The sequence below is a fragment of the Passer domesticus genome, chromosome 11 (assembly GCF_036417665.1).
Source record: "Passer domesticus isolate bPasDom1 chromosome 11, bPasDom1.hap1, whole genome shotgun sequence".
Lineage (NCBI taxonomy): Eukaryota > Metazoa > Chordata > Aves > Passeriformes > Passeridae > Passer > Passer domesticus.
The window spans coordinates 1,077,027-1,098,397 of NC_087484.1; the positions used below are offsets into that span (position 1 = coordinate 1,077,027).

Consider the following 21,371-nt stretch of genomic DNA (forward strand, 5'->3'; position numbering starts at 1 on the left):
CGTGGTGGGAAGTGTCCAGAATCATCATTATTGTTAAAAAGGCTCAAAAGTTCCGTGGTGTTTCATGAGTCAGTTTGTGTTCGTTAAGGATTGGTAAGTGTTACTTTGGCCTTCAATAAATTTCCAGAGTTTACATGGATTTAAGAGACTTCCACGAGAGGGTGCAGCAGTTCAACAAAATCCCATCTAAACCAGACGAGTCTGTCCTCACTGTGGGCATATTTTGACTCATTTAATGTATTAATTTTTGTATTTACACGAACTTCCAGACCGGATGGGTGCTTCAGCAAATCAGTTCAATGTCCCAGTGTCCCTCCAGTCTGGTACCTTTTGGTGTCCAGTGTTACCTGGTCTCAGTCTATCCCTGATTCCCTGCAAATGCTACAGCATGCCTTTTAAAAATAAAGTGTAGGGATTTCAAAAAATATTGTTTTAGTTTGGAAATCATCATTAATTTCCCCCTCAGACTGGTCCAGCTGCAGAAGGAAACTCCATCTAGAAGGCTGAGTTCTGGGGAAACTGCTGACCTGAGTGTGAGTGGTAGAACAGAAAGAGAAAAAAGCTCTGTGCCAAATGATTTCTTGTTCCATGAGGCAGGAGTGACCCAGCCCTGGCGGCATGGTGCTGCTGTGCTGACATCCTGAAAGCACAGAGGTGGTGTCTGCTCATGGCCAAGGGTCAGGGTCCATTCCTCTGCCTGGGGCACTAAAATACCTCTGCTGAAATGATTAACTCCTGACAAATTTGCAGGAAAAGGGCCCACCTTGGAAGCATGTGTTCCCTGTCTAAATTCATCTATCCTAAATCACTTCCTGAGATAAGATTACTTGATAGTGAAATAGAGGTGTGGTGATATTAATGTATAATACATGACTGATAAAGGCTGTTTTCACCAGACTTGATATTCAGTAGGACAAACAATTTGCTGTGCTTTCAAAACCTTTAATTACTAGTACAAGATGTTAAAAGAGGGAAAATTTGAGACCAAAGAAATTACTTTGGTTACTGCCAGCTGCAAATGTAAAAGTTGGGTCTGAATTCAAATTGATTAATTGGAACCACTCTAGTTTTGGGACTTTTCTTTTGGGCAGTGTAAAAAAGAAAAATATGAGGTTTACTAAAAAAATCCCCAACACACAGTGAATATGTAACCAGCAAGAAAATTTTTATTTTAAAGTCTAGCTCCACCTTCTTCCATTGACCTGCTCTAGATTATCATGTATAAACAGATATGGTCTGGAGATTAATAGAATGAATGAACAGAACGAAATGAATGAATGAATAAAAATTCATTAATAAATTAATTTAGTGAATAGAGAATTTCATCTTGGCATGTTTATTTAGACTGTGACATTTCTGCCTTCCTTGTCTTGAGGACCGAGCAGAGCAGGTGGAGCCCAGTAGGTGTCAGTCCAGCCAAGGCTTCCTGAGCCCCGCTGTGGATGAACCTCGCTGCCCTCCTGCCCCTTCCTTCCCATCAGTGGAACCTGGCTGGCCTCATTTCCCGTCACAGAGGCACAGCCAGAGGTTCCCCTGTCCCTCCTGTTAACTTTTAATAAATGCATCGCTGACCTTTCCTTCCCTGGGTGCTCACCTCCCCTGGCTGGCTGGCGCAGGGCAGAGCCTGGGGTGGTGTTTGCAGGGGATTAGCACTTGCCATCAAGCCTTGGGATGGAAAAGCACGAGTCCAGCCATTGGCAGCTGCCCTGAGGAGAAGAATTTGGGAGCTCCACATGACCTGACCTGGCCCAGAATCTCCCCCATCCCATGGTGGGAATGAGGTGAGATTTAAGGTCTTTGCCACCCAGACCATTCTGTGATCCCTTTGTTAGTTGTCAGCACGGTGCTGTTTGTTGCCTTGTGTGAAAACTAGAAAGGACAATGAACTTTCCTGTGCTGGGATGTGTTCTAGGAAGTGAAGAATGCTCATTGTGCAAGAGTGAGGTGGAAAAGGAGTTCTGTCATTAGAAAAAAATGTGTTGGAGCCTGAAAGCTTTGTTGTTTTATCACAAACATTTAAGTCAGATGTTTCCCCTCTTTTCATCGGGGAATCCAAGAGTGCATACTGATTATCCTGTATTTGCAAGTCAGAGTTGTAAATTGCTGTATTCAGCTGGGGCCGTTTACCATCTGAAAGAAATAATTAAAGCTTTCTTTCTTTTGCTTAAGATTTAAACATGTATTTAAAGATGAGATCATGCTTTCATGGTGGTCAGAGTTTCTTTCTATATTTGTGTGGAGTGGCCTCAGAAATGGGTGTCCGAGGGTCTGGTGTGCTGTGTTTCCTTTAATTATGTATTTGTTTGGGGAAAGATGGTTATTCCAGCCTCTGCCTTTGCCTGGTTCCATCCTCCCAGCCCCAGTGCAGTGGAGCTGTGCCCACCCCAGTGTGCAGATCAGCCATATGTGCCTCTTATTTATAGCTCATGCGCGAAGGGAGCTATTCCAAAGTGGTAATTTCTGTTCTGGCGGTGGCACATAAATACAAGTGTGTGTGAGCAGCTCCTTCTCCCTGAACGAGGATGTGACACATCCCAGTCACCCTGCTTGGGAATGCTCCAGTCCAGACAGACTGGGAGGCTCTGTCTGATGCTTCAGACACTCAAGAGCTCAATTAATTTATAGATGATAATTTGTTTTCAGCTCCTGCAGATACAGATGCCACCTTAACTCAGTCTCTCTTGAGTCATTCTCTCTCCAACTGCACTGGAGAGGGACTATATACAAGGACATGGAGGGACAGGGCAGGGGGGAATGGTTCAAACAGACAAAGAGTAGGTTTAGATTGGATAAAATTCTCCCCTCTGAGGGTGGGGAGGCCCTGCACAGAGAAGCTGTGGCTGCCCCATCTCTGGAAGTCCAAGGCCAGGTTGGATGGGGCTTGGAGCAGCCTGGGACAGTGGAAGGTGGGACTGGATGGGCTTTAAGGTCCTTCCCAACCCCAAAAAGTCTGTGATTCTATGGAGCTCCATTTCTGTAATTTGTTGGGAAAATGGCAAATCCTACCTGTGCTATAAATGCAGCTGTGCAATATTTTCCAACTGTGCTGTACAATTTGTGCCACCTTAACACAAGTTTCCTTCCAGCTGCCTTTGTTTTCTGTATGTGTAATTTCATAAAGTCACTGGGCACAAGGAATGAAAGACTGGCTTTAGAAAGAAAACAAGAACACGAGTTGTGGAAGGTTTGGGATGGAAGGACCTTAAAGCTCATCTTGGTCCAGCCCCTGCCGTGGGCAGGGACACCTTCCAAAGGTCAGGCTGCTCCAAGCCCCGTCCAACCTTGGACATTTCCAGGGGCGGGAGTCACAGCCTCTCCGGGCAGATGACACAATAGGTGTTCCATCAACACCAGCGTCCCATTCTGAAGTTACTGCCTCCTTTACAAGTTATCTTATCTGGCTGGTGTTAGTGCTTCGTGTCCGTGTGAACCGCTGGCCGTGCCCTGCTGGGGTTTCTCCGGAGCAGGCAGTGATTCAGCAGGGAAGCATGCCAGGCCGGCACGGACAGCTGAACCGGCCGTGCTCCCGCACACGTACAGCCAGACGGTGACAGCACGGGCACGGCTGGGACAAAGGGAGGCTAGCTGCTCTTAACCAATCCCACCTATAAAATACTCCGTCAACAAACAATAGCTGCCTCCAGCGCGTTATCACAGCCTGCCTTGGGTTCGGAAGGGACCTTAAAGCCAATCTCATTCCACCGCCCTGCCGTGGGCAGGGACACCTTCTGCAGACCAGGCTGCTCCAAGCCCCGTCCAGCCTGGCCTTGAGCACTTCCCGGCCTGGGGCAGCCACAGCCTCTCCGGGAAACCTGTTCCGCTCCACGCTCGCTTTTCCGCAGTGTGTCACCGGCAGGAGCAGGGCCCCGATGGGGGCAGCGCCGTGCCAGGGGCTGCGTGTGGGTGCACCGCGTGAGTCAGGGTGACTGTTCCGGGACGGGCTCCCTGTTTGTCTCTTACTCATTAATTAGCGCGGCTGGAGCCGCTCGCACCGAGAGCTCGGCGGCGCGGGGAGGCTCAGGGTGCCGTGCTTGCCTTCCGTGAGGACGGCGTGTTCCTCCGTGCTGCGTGACTGGAGCGCCCGGGCTGACACGGCTCATTCCCGGCGCGTCCCCGGCTCGCGTGCGAGCCCCGCGCACGCAGCGCCGTGCTCGGGGACATCGCTCCCTCCCTGCCGCCCGAAACGAAACGCTCGGTGCGTGATAAATGAAACGCGAAGGGGCCTCTTGTCCTATCGCTCTCGGGAACGGCCTCGGGCGGCGCTTTCGGTTCTGGCCGCTGACACCGGCGCGGGGCGTGCTGCAGCCCGGCCGGCGCCGCGGGGGGACCGGCCCCGAGGGCGGGGAGCCGGCCCCGGGCGGAGAGCCGGCCCCGGGGCGGAGAGCCGGCCCTGCCCGCCCCGCCCCGGCCGCGCTGCCCTCGCGGCTGCCGCGGCAGCGCTATTTAAACGGGCGGCACGGGCGGCCCGAGGAGCCGGGCCGGGCAGGGCGGTATGTGCGGGTGGACACGGCGGGGCTGACCCGCTCCGGCCGCGGTCACGGTGTCCCGGCACCGCCCGCCGTGTTCATTGCAGCCCCCCCCCCACCAGAAAAGTGATTTCGCTCTGGAGTTACCGTGGATTTGGGTCGGAAGGCGGGAGCAGCGCCGAGGGAGCCCGCGCCGGTAGGTGCCAGCTGCGCTGGGCTGGCTGCCCGGCAGCCCCGCCGGCCGCAGGTTCCGTGCTGGGCTGCTCGTCCATTGTTCGTGGTTGCAGCGCGTCTCACGCCGGCGGAGCGGCTCTCCTTGGAGCGGAGGCGCGGCTCGCGTGCGATGGGAGCGCTGGGGAGCGGAGCCCCGGCGGGGGAGCGGCGGCTGCGGAGCATCGCTGCGGGAGCGCTGCCGCCCGCTGCGGCACGGCAGCGCCGGCCGAGCCCCAGCCTCGTCCTTCCTGCCGCTTTATTTTTAGAGCCGCTGGGGGACCCGGCTCTGCTCACTGAGGCACTTCTGTAAAAATAGCAGCCAGACTGAAATGCTGGTGGAGTGAGGAGTATGAATGTTGAAATGGCAGCAAAGGTATGGCTGGAGGAGATCAGAAGTCACTTGCTCAGCACCTTGGCGCTGCGGGGTCCTTGAGCCCTGGCGGATCCTCTCGCTCCTCGCCAGGGCGCTGAGACCTGGCCTGCCACAGCGGGAACGTCTCATTCTCTTCGGAGCCGAGGATTTTTAAACCTTTGGAGTTACCTGAAGTGCCTTTGGTGGTTTGGAGGAATTGCCTGGTGTCTGTGGAAGAATAACAGATACACCGATGACTTTGGGGTTAGCTGCCAAACAGATATACCAGTTGCTTTAACTTTAATCTAAAAATGGGAAAACTGGAGAGGCACAAGTTTCTTTCTTTTTCCTGGCAATTCTGACGTGCTGTTTCCCAGGGAAATGGAAAAGCCTTATAAATGAATGTTCCAAAATACAGAAGGCTCGATTAGATATTTTCCAGAGCAAATCATCAGTAGTAAGAGATTATTGCCAAATTTTCTCTGTTCTTTGGGATTTTGTTTTGAAGTGAGGAGTAACTTTGCTCGGAATGCATTTATCCAGGAAGTAATCCTTAATGTGCTCCACTCTGAGCATTGAGCCTGCCTGTGAGATTGAAGAAGGTTTAATTAAATGTAATCAAATATTACAGGATTCCTGATTAAAAGGCATAGCACTTGCTTTTGGTGACGTGCGAGACACACTGCTTATTTGTGCTTTAAAACAATACAATTCTGCAGCTTGCAATGCCTTTCTCGGTTCCTGAGTAACATCACCCTTCTGCTGGCTTCCCTGGCCGGTGTAATTCCTGGCGCCCGGTGTGTCACCGCGGGTGGCTCGGGGCAGGGACGGGCAGCGAGTTCCTGCGAGCCCGGCACGGTGGCCCCGCCGCAGGTTTGCCGTGGCTCTCCGCAGCCAGCGGCTCCGCGGGGCTGTGGGAGGTGACACGAGGGAGGACACATGCCAGCGCGATGGGAACGTGTAGGTTTGCTCCTCCGGTGGGAGAGGAAATGGAGCAGGAACGCCTGAAGTGCGGGGGGCGACGTGTCTCATGCTGCTCGGGTCTGTGTGTGAGGGAGGCGCAGGAACGAGCGCTGTCATGTTCTCTTTGTGGGATAGAACGAACCCAAGTGCTCCCGTTTGTTGAACATCCTGACAGGGAGGAGGCGTCGGACCATCCCCCTTTCCTGCCCACCCTCGCGGGACTGCGTGTGCGTGCCGGAGTGTCTCAGAGCCTGCGTGTGCGGGGAGAGGAGCACTCTGGGTTTGGGATTAATTAGCCCCAGTTTAGCTGTTTTCATGCTTTACGTGCCTAAGGGCTGCCCGCAGTCACAGCGAGGGGAGGAGTTTGCTCTTGCTGGCTCAAAATCCTCTCCAGGGGTGATCTTGTTCATGTCAACCATGAGCAATTAGAGAGATTAACTGTCTTGTTTTCCTTTCTGCCCTAGGTTGATTCCTGGGAGGCTCTGGGACGTTTGAAAGTGATTTGGAGGGAGCAAAGTCTGTGTCCGATGGACACCGAGCCGCAGCCGGCGTGCGTGGTGCCCCAGGCTCCCTGCCCAGCCATGAAGTGCTCTCCTTCGGAGGACTTTTCTCCCCAGGTGAGGCTGGCTGAAAAGATCCCCCCGGTGAAGCCTTGCTTCAAGAAGAAGCAGCAAGTGCAGAAGAGACTGGACCCACAGACTCTGCGGGCTCTGCGGCCCATCTTCACCAGCCTGCTGGGAGCCGGGGCCTTGGACAGGGTCTTTGTGCCCCGAGGCCAGCGGGGTGGCCACGGTGACTTATGTGAACCTGCTGTGAAAAAGACTCTGGACCTCGGTACCTCTTGCCCCCAGACAGAAAATAATGTGACCGTGCTGATGCCAGCAGCTCCAGATGTGCAGGGTCAGCTGCCAGGAGCTCGTCCTTCCCCCGGGCATCCTGAGCAGGACGTGCAGGCAGGAGAGCAAGGCTTCTCCCCAGAAACTCCTGGAACTGCTGCTGATAATGGTAATGAATCATTCCAGGATCATCCTTTGCACCCAAGTGCTGGTGATGGTGCAGCTTGTCCTTTGTTCCCTGACAAGGTTCTGGAAAGCTACACATCTGGCTTACTCCAGGAGAACAGCTGTCCAATGCAATACAACTTGACCCCAAGCAATAAATTCAGTGCTGGGATATTCCAGGATAAAAGTGAAGAAGCTTCCCTTGACCTGGTGTTTGAGCTCTTGAACCAGCTGCAGTATCACACCCACCAGGAGGACGGGATTGAAATCTGTGTGGATTTTCTCCAGGGCACTTGTGTTTATGGCAGTGACTGTCCCAAGCATCACACAGTGTTACCCTATCACTGGCAGGTGAGGAGGACAGCAACCCAGAGGTGGCAAAGTGTGACCAACGATTCCCAGGAGCACCTGGAAAGGCTTTACTGCAACCCTGACAATGACAAGATCAAAGTCAAGTACGGGTAGGTAATTGAATGTACTCCCCTGCTGGGAAGGGTGCAGAAATATACCAGAATGTGCCTTTTTTCCCCTGATACTTGTATCCAAGTGTGTTATAAACTCTGGCATGATGTTTCTTGATTTATATCCAACAAGTTTCACTGGTCAAAAAACATTTGTACACTTGTAAACTGTTATTTAGCATCTGGAATGTGTTCTTTGAAGCTGGAGGACTTGGAGTGTGTGAAATAAGAAAACTTCAGCTCAGTAGGAATTCAGAGACTGTTGTGGAATGCTGTGCTTGTTCTTGGCATTCCTAATTAGTCTTTCCTCTGTGTTGGACAAAGTGGCAGCAGGAAAGCCTTGGCAGCGCTGGGGACAGGGATGACAGAGCAGTTGCTCTGTGTCTGTGAGCACAGCCTGCATCATTCCACCCCAAAGAGCTGAGCCAGAGGGGAGCTCTGCAGGGCCCTTGGCAAGTGTCATATCCCTGTCAGTTAGTGGGGATGTTCCAGCTATTCCCTGTGAGCAGCCTGAGCCACACGCTCAGAAATGCTGATCATCTCCACTATTAGAGCAGTTATTGAAGCTATTGTTTTCTCTGTAGAGCTTGTTTATTGACTCATTTTCTAAAATTAACCAACAGCTGTTAGGTGGATGTGGTTGTGTGACCTGTGTGGGCTCCTGCACCCCGAGAGCTAAAACTTGTTCAGCTTCTCCCCTGCAGGTTCCAGTGCGAGGAGCAGAGGGGAACAGTGATGTTTGCAGGTCCAGCTAGTGCAGGGTGCAGACTGCTTTGGGTTTGGATTTTTTTTTTTGAGGAAGTGTGTGATGCACATCGTGGCAGGGCAGATAAGAGAGGAGAAGTTTGCCAGGCTGGCACAACCCCAGTTCAAAGTGACATTTCTGGAGTGAAAACTTCACACTGCCTTTTCCACCTGAATCCTTAGGGGTTCTGCTCACTGCCTCTTCTTCCTTGCAGTTCCTGAAGAAAGCATATCCCTACTTTCTCAATATTTTATTTTCATTTATTCAGCTGAGATTTCTCATTTGGCACCAGACCAAATCTAGCGCTTGGAGTCAGCGTGAGTCTTTACTTTCACTTAATTTGATGTTGGATTAGACACTGAATTCAACCTTTGTCATAGACTCACACTGGTTTGGGTTGAAGGGATCTTAAATCCCACCCAGTGCCACCCCTGCCATGGCAGGGACACCTCCCACTGTCCCAGGCTGCTCCAGCCCCAGTATCCATCCTGACCTGGGACACTGCCAGGGATCCAGGGGCAGCCACAGGGCCTTTTTAATGATGGCAGCATCAAAAATATAGATGTCCCATACTGAAAATGAAAATGAAGTAGGATATGTAGTAGGGAACAACTACATTTTATAGAATTGTCCTGAAGAAACATACCAGTCTTTAATGAAAATTTAAGAATCTTCTAAGTGCATAGCAGATACACTTTGCTGTATTTTACCACAGAGGAACTTCTATTTCCCAAGTGTTAGAAATGATTTCTGAAAACAAAACAGCACAGCCAGAGACAAGCCCATTAGATGATTTAACTTTGAATTCTGTGTAAATGAGCAAATGGTTTTCTTTTGGAAGTTGTGTCACCGAATCCATCAGTGCACATGAGCAGTGTCCTAAAGGATGGACTTGGGGATGATGAATGGGAAAGGACACAGTGCTTGGTCATGGCTTGCTCACCCCGGGCTGGGAAGCTGCTGTGCAGTGACACCTCCCTTGCCCTGGGTGTGCAGCTCCCAGCCTGCTGGGGCTGGTGGCACATGGGTTTCTGCCTGTCTGATCCAGCTGGGGACAGGGTGGCAGGTGTGTGCCAGGGACAGGACGTTCCTGAGCGTGAGGGCAGGGACAGGAGCAGCGTGGGCTGGGCACAGCCGGGTGGGACACTGCCCTCGGAGCCTGGGGTGCAGCCCTGGCCTTGCTGGGCTGTGGCTCCTGCCAAACTGCACATTTACACTGCAGGTTGGGGAGAAATTGCTCCCTGGAGGGTGGGCAGGCCCTGGCACAGGGTGCCCTGGATCCCTGGCAGTGCCCAAGGCCGGGCTGGACACTGCGGCTGGAGCACCTGGGACAGGGGAAGGTGTCCCTGCCAGGGCAGGGGTGGAATCAGCTGATCTTTAAGATCCCTTCCAACCTTGGAAGTGCTTCACGGCTGGATATGTGTCAGTGAGACCTTTGGAGTGAAGCTCTATTTGAGACCAGAGCTTCTGATTTCAAACTTTGAGTCTGATCCTCCTTGGAACTTTGACTTGCCAAGGTTTTAAGCCAGGTTTTGAGGTGGGAGGTCAACGTTTCAGTGTGCATCATCACCAGCTGCTTCTTAGGCAACATCACCTTGTGAGGAGAGCCTGCCAAGGTGTGGGGAGCCCCAGCTCCCTGGTGGCAGTGTCCCTGTGCTGTGTCCCCTGGCAGTGGGAGCCAGGAGCCGTGACCGCCAGCGCCGCGTCCCGTGGTTACAGCATTATTTGTTAAAGCCATTAATCTGCCGTGGTCAGACGAGCTTTGCAGGCCTGTCTGCTCCCTGGCAGCCCGAGGAAACGCCTGCTCAGCACTCTGCCTGGCCGGCCAGGCTGCTGTTTGTCCTGCTCTGTGTCCCCCACGCTCTGGGGGTGTGGTGAGCGGGGATTGGAATGATCCTGGCACCGGCGCTGCCCCCAGGGAGCTGGGCCCTTCCAGAAAGTGTTGGCCATCAGCTCAATTAGGGAATCAGCTCTGAATTAGGGTGTTCTTCAAAGAGCTATTTATATAAACCTTCCTTCCTCTTAATTATTGGGATGAGTAATGATGGAGATAAGTTATTGAGATGAGTAATGTAAAATACACATTAAGTTGTTGCCTCTCACCTAAGGGAATGTGATCTCAGAGGAGTGGTAAACCTTGTTTAGTTACTTTGTAATGCAACTCCTTCAGCTGCTTCTTGCAGTTTGGCCTCAAACTAGAATCATAAATTACTAATGTGGGTTTTTTTGTATTCTTGAGTCTGCCAAGTATGTAGAGCCGCATACCAAGCTATCTAAACAAATGGGGGAACATCAACTTAAGCAGGTTAAAGTACTTAGAAGCACTCGGTTTTCCTCATAGATGTGAGGAGAGGCGCTGGGAGAAGTTCCAGCTTTCAGCAAAGAGAGAGCAGTGCCAAGTGCTGCTTTCCAGCAGGAGATGCCCACGTTGGGATATTTTAAGATGCTCTTTGCTAAGGGGAAATACTTGGCTGAGCAGCTGAGCAGGTTTCCCCACACACACACCTGTCCTATCATGCACACATTGCTTTTCAAAACAAGCAGCAGCAGTAAAGATTACAGGAGGATTTGTTTAAAGCAACTCTGCAGTTCCTGACCCGACAGTTCCCTGCTTTGGCTGAAAATTCCACTCTTCCTCCTGGCAAAAAGGGCTCCCAACTCGCCTGACACAGCAGCTTCTTGCTGTTGCTGTGATTTCTTTCCTTTTTCTTTCTTTTTCCCCGTAATTTCTGTGATTTTACGGAATGGCTCCTTGTAGCTAGGAGAGAAGAATGGCTGCAGTGAGGGAAGGGCAGGTGGCTCTGCAGTGGGACGGGTCCTGCTGGGAGCTGTTCTCCCTGTGCTGGCCCTTGGGTGAAGTCAGTAAATGACAGGACAAGGGAAACTCAGGCTGTCCTGGGAAGGTTCAGCTCAGATATCAGCAGGAATTTCTCCATGGAAGGAAAGGGTGGTCAGGCACAGGAAGGGTCTGTCCGGGGAGGTTTGAGTGCCCATCCCTGGAGGTGTCCAAGGAATTGCTGGACGTGGCACTCGCTGCTCTGGGCTGGGCTGGACTCGGTGTTCTTGGAGGGCTTTTCCAACCTCAGCCATTCCGTGACTCTAAATACAGAGTGTTCCACTGGAGTTATCAGGGGCATGTCAAGGGACTGGGAAGGAGAGGCATGGACACAACAAAATGTACAGGAAACTGGTTTTCCTTCATTCCTCTGTGTGTGGGATGGCTGCTTCTCTGGTGCTGACAGAATGTGCCTGACGTGTTAAAATCATACAGAGCACGGTGGAGGCATTTCAGGATGGAATCATGGAATCACTGAGTGCTTGGCTTGGAAAAGACCTTAAAGCCCTGGCAGGGACACCTCCCACCGTCCCAGGCTGCTCCAAGCCCCATGCAGCCTGGCCTGGGACACTTCCAGGGGTGGGGCAGAGCCACAGCCCCTCGGAGTTCTGCAGATCCCTGGCCCATCAAACAGTTAAATTTCAGAAGTTTTCTGTGTGATCCACACAGGCCACAGTGTGTGAGATAAGGCATGTGTTAGTGATAACAGGGAGATGGGAAACCAGCTGAGAGTCCCTCTGCCTGAGTTTGGGGGAGGTTCTTGGCTGTACCCTCTGAGTGGCTGGGAGCTGCTTTTCATTCCTTTCCAGCAGGAATGCAAGGCAGAGCCTCGGATGAAACTCCTGTGAAGTGATTTTGGAAGTGTTTGCCTTGTGCTGTGCGGTTCCTTTTTGCTGCACTGTGCAGCACCATTTCCATATGAAATGGAACTAATTGGCTCCTAGCTGCACAAAGGCAGGGAGGCCCTGAGCTGCGAGGAGCCGCAATCACTGCCATCCCTGCTCTTGTTTCCTGTCGATAAACAGACTGCACGTTGGGGAACAGCTGTCACCTGGCTGCAGGCTGGGGTCAGGCTGCTCCTCTGACACAGAGCAGGGCTGGCTCTCAGGAGCTGCTCCCAGGCAGGGCTGTGACAGGACGGCCCTGCCAGGACCCAGGGGACACAGAGGCTGTGACAGGACTGCCCTGCCAGGACCCAGGGGACACAGAGGCTGTGACAGGACTGCCCTGCCAGGACCCAGGGGACACAGAGGGCTGTGACAGGACTGCCCTGCCAGGACCCAGGGGACACAGAGGCTGTGACAGGACTGCCCTGCCAGGACCCAGGGGACACAGAGGGCTGTGACAGGACTGCCCTGCCAGGACCCAGGGGACACAGAGGCTGTGACAGGACTGCCCTGCCAGGACCCAGAGGACACAGAGGGCTGTGACAGGACTGCCCTGCCAGGACCCAGGGGACACAGAGGACTGTGACAGGACTGCCCTGCCAGGACCCAGGGGACACAGAGGCTGTGACAGGACGGCCCTGCCAGGACCCAGGGGACACAGAGGGCTGTGACAGGACTGCCCTGCCAGGACCCAGGGGACACAGAGGGCTGTGACAGGACTGCCCTGCCAGGACCCAGGGGACACAGAGGGCTGTGACAGGACGGCCCTGCCAGGACCCAGGGGGCACAGAGGGCTGTGACAGTGCTTTGCTCAGCAGGAGCAGTGATCAGGAGGTTCCTGCTGGGTGCTCGGAGCTGTTGAAATCAGGAGGGATGAGTAATAATTGGGAATCTGATTCCTGTAGTCACAGGAGTGGTTTTTTGGGGAATGTTGGTTTTGGAAGGTGTGATGGGGAACATTCATTTTTAGGAAAAGCCTGGAATGACAGGACAAGGGGAATGAATTTCCACTGCCAGAAGGCAGAGATAGGTGGGGCGTTGGAAAGGAGTTCCTCCCTGGAGGGTGGGCAGGCCCTGGCACAGGTGCCCAGAGCAGCCAGGGCTGCCCCTGGATCCCTGGCAGTGCCCAAGGCCAGGCTGGAGCAGCCCGGGACAGTGGGAGGTGTCCCAGGGGTGGCACTGGGTGAGCCTTAGGGTCCCTGCCTGTACCAGCTCTGCAGCCACTCAGAGCTGGGCTTGTGCTCCTCTAAAACATCAATAGTTTATGTTGGAAAAGACCCTTAAAGGTCATGGAGCCCCACCCCTGCAGGAGCATCTTTCACCGATTTACCAATGAAACAAACAACCCAAGCCCTCCCAGGCACATCCACATCTCAGAGCCCCTGGAGCCCAGCAGGCACAGGGACACTGTTTGTGCTGCCCTGCAAACACTAGGTGCAGCTGGGGCTGGAATTGGGAAAGAGAGTGCCTGTGCACTCCTTGGGAGAGGGGGATGTGCTCACCATCCTCATTGCTGTGGGGTTTGAGAACTTACCCGTGCCCACCCCAGGCCCCCTGGCCAGGCCCTCGTGTTCAGGAGTGGCCAGGAGTGGGTTCTTGGGAAGAACAAACAGCTTCTGGAACAGTCCCTTCTCCTCCAGCAGCCCTGCCTCGAGGACTTCCTGACCCAGAGCTGGGGGGCTACTTTAATAATTGTTATTATTATTGTTTTTATTTTCCCTGCCAGGCATTCATCTAAGCTGTACATGTACACACACACATCTACATATATGGGCCAGTGTGTCAGCAGTTGTTTCAGGTTTACAAGCTGGCCCCCCTGGCTGTGAAAATTCCAGAAGATTGCTTTTGCAAGCACCCCAGTCACCAGATGTAAAGGCAGGGGAAAACAGTCTTTCCAGCTTTTAAAAAATAAACACAGGAAAAGCAGCAAAGTCCCTGGTTTTGGGTTCTTTTGTCCCCTGAGGACGGAGCCTGTAAGCTGGGAGGGAAATGTGTCTGCAGCATCTTTCCCCAGTGTGAGGTGTCACCTCCCACGTGGCCCACGGTCACCACAGAGAGCAGCATGACTTGGTGGGAGGGCAAACGCAGTCAAATCTGAAACTCACGTGCTGCCCTGGCACTGGTGCCCCTCTCGGGTTTGAACTGAGGAGGCCCTGATAAGATCAGCTCAGATGGGTTGTTTGTGCTCTTGCCCTGCTGCAGAGGTTCCTGTGTGCCTGGCAGCCCAGCCCTGGCTCCTGCTCTGTTGGGAAGGGCTGCTGCTGAGCATCCCTTGGGAGTGCTCCTGGCCTTTCCTCCTGCCCTGCCTTTCCATGGCAGCACGTTTGGCTCTGCTGCCTGAGCTCTGCTGTTGCTATTTCAGTACCTGTGCTTCCACATTACACTCCTGGTTGGGTGCCCAGCCCTGGCACAGGCTGCCTGCTGGAGTCCCCATCCCTGGAGGGGTTTAACAGCCCTGGGCATGTGGCACTTGGGGACGTGGGCCAGGGGTGGCCTTGGCAGTGCTGGGGACGGTTGGACTCGATGGTCTGCGGGAGCTTTTCCAATTTAACCAAAACTGTGATTTCTCTGAGCTTTTGAAGCCAATACCCTTTAAGTGGCGTTTGGTTTCATGCAGGAGTTCAAACACTCAGCCCCCCACCCAAAGCTGGGCCGATCTGTGGGAGAGCCCTTCCCCTGCAGCTTCCACCAAGAGCACAAACGAGATAAGATCTGCTGGCCTGGTGTCACCAGCAAGTGTCAGTGCCTGCCTTGCCTCTGCAGTGGCTGAGCTCAGCGTGGCTCCCCAGCCCTGAGTACAAAACCTTCTCGTGCTCTTGGGCTCTTTGAAGCCCCTGAGGGCCGGGGGCCGCCAGGCTGCTGCTGCTGCAGGGAGGAACTGGTTGAGTCAGAGAGAGCAGATCAGTAGTTTCAGCAGGCAGAGCTGGGCTGTGGCCGTGCTGTGTCTCACAGCTGTTCTGCTGGAGCAGCTCTCGTTTCCTGCTGGCCCTGCTGCGAGCAGCAGTTCTGTTTTTCTGAACCTGTTTGCGGTAACTCGGAGAGGAGCGCAAACCACACGTGGTTTCAGAGCACTGACAGACTGATTTCTCTACTCATCTCCTTGGACGTGACCGTGGCCGTGACGTCTAGAGAGTGTTTGTCCTGCTGAAGGGAAAGAGCTCGGGGATTCACTGATTGGGCTGGAGCTCTGCAGAAGGATGGAAGGAAGAGCCTAAAGATCCTTGTTTTGGCTGCACCAATCTGGAAAAATCTATCAGTGTTAAAACTTGCCAGGCAAGGAACCTGCTCGGTCCTGCAAGCGTCCTGCCAAGTTGACACCATCTGTTATTTCTTACATTTAGGGAACAGAGAAAATGAAACTTATTAGTGCGGTCACATTCTGCTGTTGAGAGCTCGTGGAGTTTTATTTTGAATTGTGCTGTTCTACAGCACCAAATTTGGGTTGTGTGCCCTGTTCTTGTGAGAGTTCAACGTGCTCACTCTCTCTGTGCAAACAGTTCCACTGAACTGCTTTATTTTTATAAATAGAGACCTTTATTTGGTGAGTTGGTGAGGAGAAATTCTTGAGAAATCTGTTCTCACCTCTCGAGTCTCTGTGGGACCTTTAACAAGGGCACGTAGTGCCAGGACAAGGAGAATGGCTTTAAACTGCCTGGAAGCTGGGCTGGATGGGATATTGGGCAGGAATTGTTCCCTGGCAGTGCCCAAGGCCAGGTTGGATATTGGGAATTGGAGCAGCCTGGGACAGTGGGAGGTGTCCCAGGGGTGGCACTGGGTGGGATTTAGGCTCTCCCAGCCCAAACCATTCCAGGATTCTACACCTCAGACAGCTGCTGGGTTTGAGGTGTTGTCCCCCTGTGCTGAAAACCATGTGTTTAATGGCATACAAAAGGTGAGAATTGTCTGTTTCTCCCATTTTCCCCAGGGGCCAGGAGTGCTGGGTGGATCTGAACCTCATGAAATTTTATGAAAGCGCAGAGTTCGACCAAATGCGGCGCCTGTCCACAGCCTCGTGCCCCAGCTCCAGCTCCAACTGCTACACGGTGTGGAAGTACTTCTGCAGGGACCACTTTGGCTGGAGAGAGTACTCCGAGGTATGGCCCCTTCCAGCCCTGCTGCTGGGCCCCAGCCCCAGCTCTCCATGCAGCACACCCTGCATACATCCGTGTTCAGCCTGGTTCCCCTGCAGACACTCAGGGAGGGGATTTGGGGCTCCTCTGAGGAGGAGGAGAGTCACTGTTGAACTGAGGAAGCAGTGAAGGGACAGCTCTGCTGGCCTGGGTTGTGATTCTGTCATGCTGTGACTAGAATTACCAGAAAGCATCAGAGACATGAGGGCTGGCCAGACTGTCCCTCTGGGGAGCAAACCAGCTTGTGGCAGTACCAAGGAAGCCCTTCTGGAGCCTGATTTGGTTTTATGACAGTGGGACAGCTTCTGCAGCTCCATTTACCTTGGCAGTTTTTAATTGATTTCCCTGTCCCAGAGCTCTGCTGTGGCAGGACAGGCACTGCCCGAGCTGTGGGGTGCAGCCCTTGGGCTGATGTTTGGAGTGAAACCTCGTCAGTGCTGGCAGTCCCAGAAATAATCCCTGAGTGTAAGAGCTGCAGAGAGTTGGGCACAGCTCTCAAATACCACAAATAACACACTCAGGGTGTTGGAGCTGCGAGGAGAACTGGATTTGTGCAGTGTAGAACAGGAATATGAATTTTGCAGCGTGTGGTTTCTCATGTGTGCATTTCCCTTCTCTGTTTTCGCTCCGTTTCTCCCCTGTTTTTCCCCCTTTTTCCCCCTTTCCCCCCCCTGTTTCCCCCCCACTATTTTCTCCCCCATTTTCCCCTGTTTTTTCCCGGGTTTTTCCCCTGTTTTCTTCCCATTCGTTCCTGGTTCCCCTCCTGCTGTTTTCCCCCATTTTTCCCCCCTGGTTTTTCCCCCTTTTTTCTCCCTTCCCCCCCCCCCATTCCCCCCCCCCTTTTTTCTCCCTTTCCCCCCATTTTCCCCCCCCGTTTTCCCCCATTTTTCCCCCCCGTTTTCCCCCAATTTTCCCCCCTGGTTTTCCCCCATTTCCCCCCCGTTTCTCCCCGTTTCCCCATCCAGCCCGTGGTGAGGCTGATCGAGGAGGCGAGCTGCCGCGGGCTGCGCGAGGTGCGCTTCATCACCTGGCACAACCAGTACATCCTCAACATCAAGGATGGCTTCCAGCAGAACTCCTGCTTCCGCAGGGAGATCAAGAGGAGGCCCCTGCTGCGCTCCTGCCTGCTGCTCATGCCCTTCCTGCAGTAGGTATCCCCAAAACTGAGCCATTCCCAGTGCCCTTCCTGCAGTAGGTATCCCCAAAATTGGGCCATTCCCAGTGCCCTTCCTGCAGCAGGTATCCCCAAAACTGAGCCATTCCCAGTGCCCTTCCTGCAGCAGGTATCCCCAAAACTGAGCCATTCCCAGTGCCCTTCCTGCAGTAGGTATCCCCAAAACTGAGCCATTCCCAGTGCCCTTCCTGCAGCAGGTATCCCCAAAATTGGGCCATTCCCAGTGCCCTTCCTGCAGCAGGTATCCCCAAAACTGAGCCATTCCCAGTGCCCTTCCTGCAGCAGGTATCCCCAAAACTGGGCCATTCCCAGTGCCTTTCCTGCAGTGGGTATCCCCAAAACCAGGCCGTTCCCACTGCCCTTCCTGCAGCAGGTATCCCCAAAATTGGGCCATTCCCAGTGCTCTCCACATGGAGCTGGATGGGGGAGTTGTGTTCCTGGGCTGTGACAGGGAGCAGGCACTGTTGGGTGGGAAATGGGAATGAGAACCCAAAATCTGGGTCATGCTGGCAGCTCCTGCCGCTTTCCAAAGGAACATTTATCTGAGGAGCTCCTTGTTTAAATTTGTGATGTACCTTGTGGATGCTGGAACATCCTGTCCATTTTCCAGCACCCTGGGCTGTGGGAGGTGTCCCTGCCACGGCAGGGGGTGGCTCTGGATGGGCTTGGAGGTCCTGGCAGCCCAAACCATCCCGCGCTGGTTCAGTGGGAGCACTGGGTGTGCTCAGAGCCCTCACCCCTCTGGGGTTTGGTCACAGCCTCAGCACACGTGGGCTGGGAGGTGTTTTTAGATAGGGTTTTACAGGAAGGAAACCCCAGCTTATCAGAGAGAAGCTGCAGCGTGCCAGTAAAACACCAGCAGTGGACTTGTTGGTTAGAGCAGTCCTGGTTCTCAAGAGGAAAACCAAATTAAAAACAAATGCCTACTTTGGTATTTTATTGCTATTTTATTAGCAATTTGTAGAACAAATTTCTGGGTTTCTGCTCAGCTGTTAATAACCAGTGAGGAGAACTTGGAGTTGAGTCAAATCCATGCAAATGAAGGGAATCCTGGCCTTGGCCTCGAGCAGGAGGGAACAGCCAGAGAACACTCAGAGAGCGTTTCTGCCCTGAAAAGTGGGAGGGCTGTCACAGCTTTCCATGTGTTGATTTAAAAATAGATCTTTTTCCACTAAATTTCCCCTCCCAACACTTTTCCTTGGGTTTGATTTGGTTTCTGGCCATCTGTGGGCTTTGGAGAGCAGCTCCACCCTGGGCCTGGCAGCAGCCAGTGCCTCTCTCCTGCTGCCTGCCCCGGGGCACTGAAGGGCTGGCAGCTTTTCCCAGAGAAATACTTTGGGAAAATCCTCCTTGGTGGACTTTGGAGCTCGCCCCACGAGTTCCTGCAGCTGCAGGAGCTGTGCCAGGGCCCTGCAGGTGCCATGGTCCCAATGTTCCCCTCGGCACAGGAGGGGGAATCCAGGCAGTGAGGATTCACTCAGCTGAGTAAGGGCTGCTCACTCAGCTGGGATCAGGGAACATAAACCACCACGGCCACTTCTCTCAGCTCAGCAGCTTCCAGAGTGGGAGGGTTCCACAGAGCTGCAGGAGGGTAGGAGCAGGGTCCTGCTGGGCTCCTTTCCTGGGTTTTCCAAGGTTTTTTTCCTGGCATCCATGGGGCTTCTTGGCCACAGCTCCCTCCCTCAGCCCTGCCTGTTCTCCAGGCAGCATTCCCAGAGGAGGGGCAGGAAAATAACCAGCTTCAAATGCAAATCCACCTCTGGCTGTGTAAATGGCAGTAAGAATCTTCCTGTTTGGGAAGGGGCCTTAAATCCCATCCAGTGCCACCCCCTGCCACAGGCAGACACTTCCACCATCCCAGGGTGCTCCAAGCCCTGCCCAACGTGGCCTTGGACACTCCCATGGTGATCAGAGGCTTTTCAGCCCTGCTGGGGATGAACTGGGTGACTGGAGGCTGCTGAGGGTGTCTGAGCACAGCCTTTGTCCTCCCCAGGACCCTGGGTGGCAGCTCTGCCGTGCCCTCGCCGTGCCCCGACCCTGCTGCCGCACACGACCTGTCCCCAGCTGCTGTCACCTCTCCCAGCTTCTACCCCGAGACCTGGATTGGAATGGATCCAGCTCAGGACTTCATCCAAGTGCCTGTTCTGAAGGAAGACAAAAGCTATAGAACCATTTACAACCTGTTCCACAAGACTGTGCCAGAGACCAAATACAAGATCTTGAAAATCCTGCGAGTGCAGAACCAGTTCCTTTGGGAGAAGTATAAAAGGTAAGAGAATTGCAGATCTTTAATAACGGATACTCCTAGAGGAGGAATTTTCTGCGAGAGATTTGTATCTCCTCTCACAGCTGAGCTCCTCCAGAGGGTGATACCACAACGAAAACACGGCCGACACGCAGCGAACGCTCACCCTCACTCCCATTTTGTGTTCCAGGAAAAAGGAGTACATGTCCAAGAAGATGTCCGGGCTGGACAGGATCATGAACGAGCGGCACCTGTTCCACGGCACGTCGCAGGACGTGGTGGATGGCATCTGCAAGCACAACTTCGACCCGCGCGTCTGCGGCAAGCACGCCACCATGTTCGGCCAGGGCAGCTACTTCGCCAGGAAGGCCAGCTACTCCCACAACTTCTCCAAGCGCTCCCCCAAGGGCGTGCACTTCATGTTCCTGGCCAAGGTGCTCACGGGCAGGTACACGGTGGGCAACCACACCATGAGGAGGCCGCCGCCCGTGGAGCCCGGCAGCATCACCAGCGACCTCTACGACTCCTGCGTGGACAATTACTTCGAGCCCCAGATCTTCGTCATCTTCAACGACGACCAGAGCTACCCCTACTTCATCATCCAGTACGAGGAGGTCAGCAGCACGGTGTCCATCTGACAGCCTGTGCTGCTCCCTGCCGCAAACTCGGCTGGCAGCAGTTGGTGTGGGGGAGGTGAAATCTGGACTCTTCCTGACTGCTGGAATGACTTGGAAGGAAGGTCACTGAGGTGACCAACTGTGCACTTGCTGGTTGATTTCCTATGTGGAAACTGTACATATTTTTCCATTGTTTATAGTTGAAAATCTGTGCCTTTTGTTATAAAACACTGTTTATTTATGTTAGTAAATATTCATGTTTCAGAACGTGTCTGTGGGTGTCATTTCAGTGGCGTTCTGTGCCTGTCACGCCCTGATCTCTTAACATTTCAGCATGTCCATTTCTAGGGACTCAGAACCACATTTCATCCCAAGGATATTAAATAAGACATTCCCCCGTCCACTATTTCTTATGATCATATTTCATAGAGATTGAGGGAGAGATACAAAACTACCCCGTGCTCATACTTTGCATTATTGAACAGGACAATACAAACAGATCATTTTCTAAAATCAAGAAAAATCAGGAAGAGATTAGCATGGTCTGTGGGGAGGGTTTAAAACCTGGGATGGCTGTCCAGCAGGAGCAGGGACACACAGTCTGTCCCTTGTTGGTGTCCCGGCCTGTGCAGGGGGTGGTGCAGGATGGGCTCTAAGGTCTCTCCCCTCCCAAACCACTCTGACTGTAATTTTCACCTCCAGGCCTGTGGTTTGGATGTACCTGAGGTGCCCTGTCCTCACTGGGACCTTTTCCAGGAATTGTGTCCCTCTGAAGGCTCCTGCAGCAGCACAGGTGTGGCTGGGAGCCCTCGCTGCCCTCCAGGGAGCTCCTGTGGGGCTCAGGCTCTGTGTGCTGGGGCTCCCCCCAAACTCAGCTGTGCCTTGTCACAACCTGCTCCAGTCAGCTTCCCAGGGCCTCAGGGAAACCTGGCATGAGAGAGAATTCCCTGCTCCCGCCAGCACCCCAGTGCTGGTTCCTCTCTGGATCTCCTGCTAGTCTGGGATCAGCTGCAGGTGAGCAGAAGGGGAGGCACCAGCAGCTGCCTCCAGTGACCCCAATCTGGGAGAGCTCCCACGGGAGGTGGAGACACCGGCACGGCAGGGTGGGAGCTCCCAGCCTGGAGCTGCTCCTGCTCCTGCTCCCGCTCACGGCTCACATCCCATGGGATGGCTGCAGAAAGGTACCGGGGCTGGGGAGGGCTGGGCTCCCTCAGGACAGCTGAAGTCACCACAGGGCTGGAGGTGTCCCGGGTGTGGCACTGCGGGGGCTGCACCGGGCCG

At 53.6% G+C, this 21,371-nt stretch overlaps 1 protein-coding gene across 3 annotated transcripts; it reads left to right on the plus strand.

The window, feature by feature from the left end:
• Window positions 1–3,430: 3,430 nt before the first annotated feature.
• Window positions 3,431–20,357, plus strand: TIPARP (TCDD inducible poly(ADP-ribose) polymerase). Of its 3 annotated transcripts, none has more exons than XM_064385039.1 (6): window positions 3,431–4,195; window positions 6,459–7,456; window positions 15,850–16,018; window positions 17,020–17,201; window positions 19,222–19,497; window positions 19,664–20,357. In XM_064385039.1, exons 2-6 carry the CDS (start codon window positions 6,522–6,524, stop codon window positions 20,109–20,111), a joined length of 2,010 nt encoding a protein of 669 aa, XP_064241109.1. In that variant the 5' UTR covers window positions 3,431–4,195; window positions 6,459–6,521; the 3' UTR covers window positions 20,112–20,357. The 3 variants fall into 3 exon arrangements, with proteins under 3 accessions (XP_064241109.1, XP_064241107.1, XP_064241108.1); XM_064385037.1 differs by lacking the exon at window positions 3,431–4,195 and adding an exon at window positions 4,381–4,662; XM_064385038.1 differs by lacking the exon at window positions 3,431–4,195 and adding an exon at window positions 4,683–5,295.
• Window positions 20,358–21,371: the final 1,014 nt, after the last annotated feature.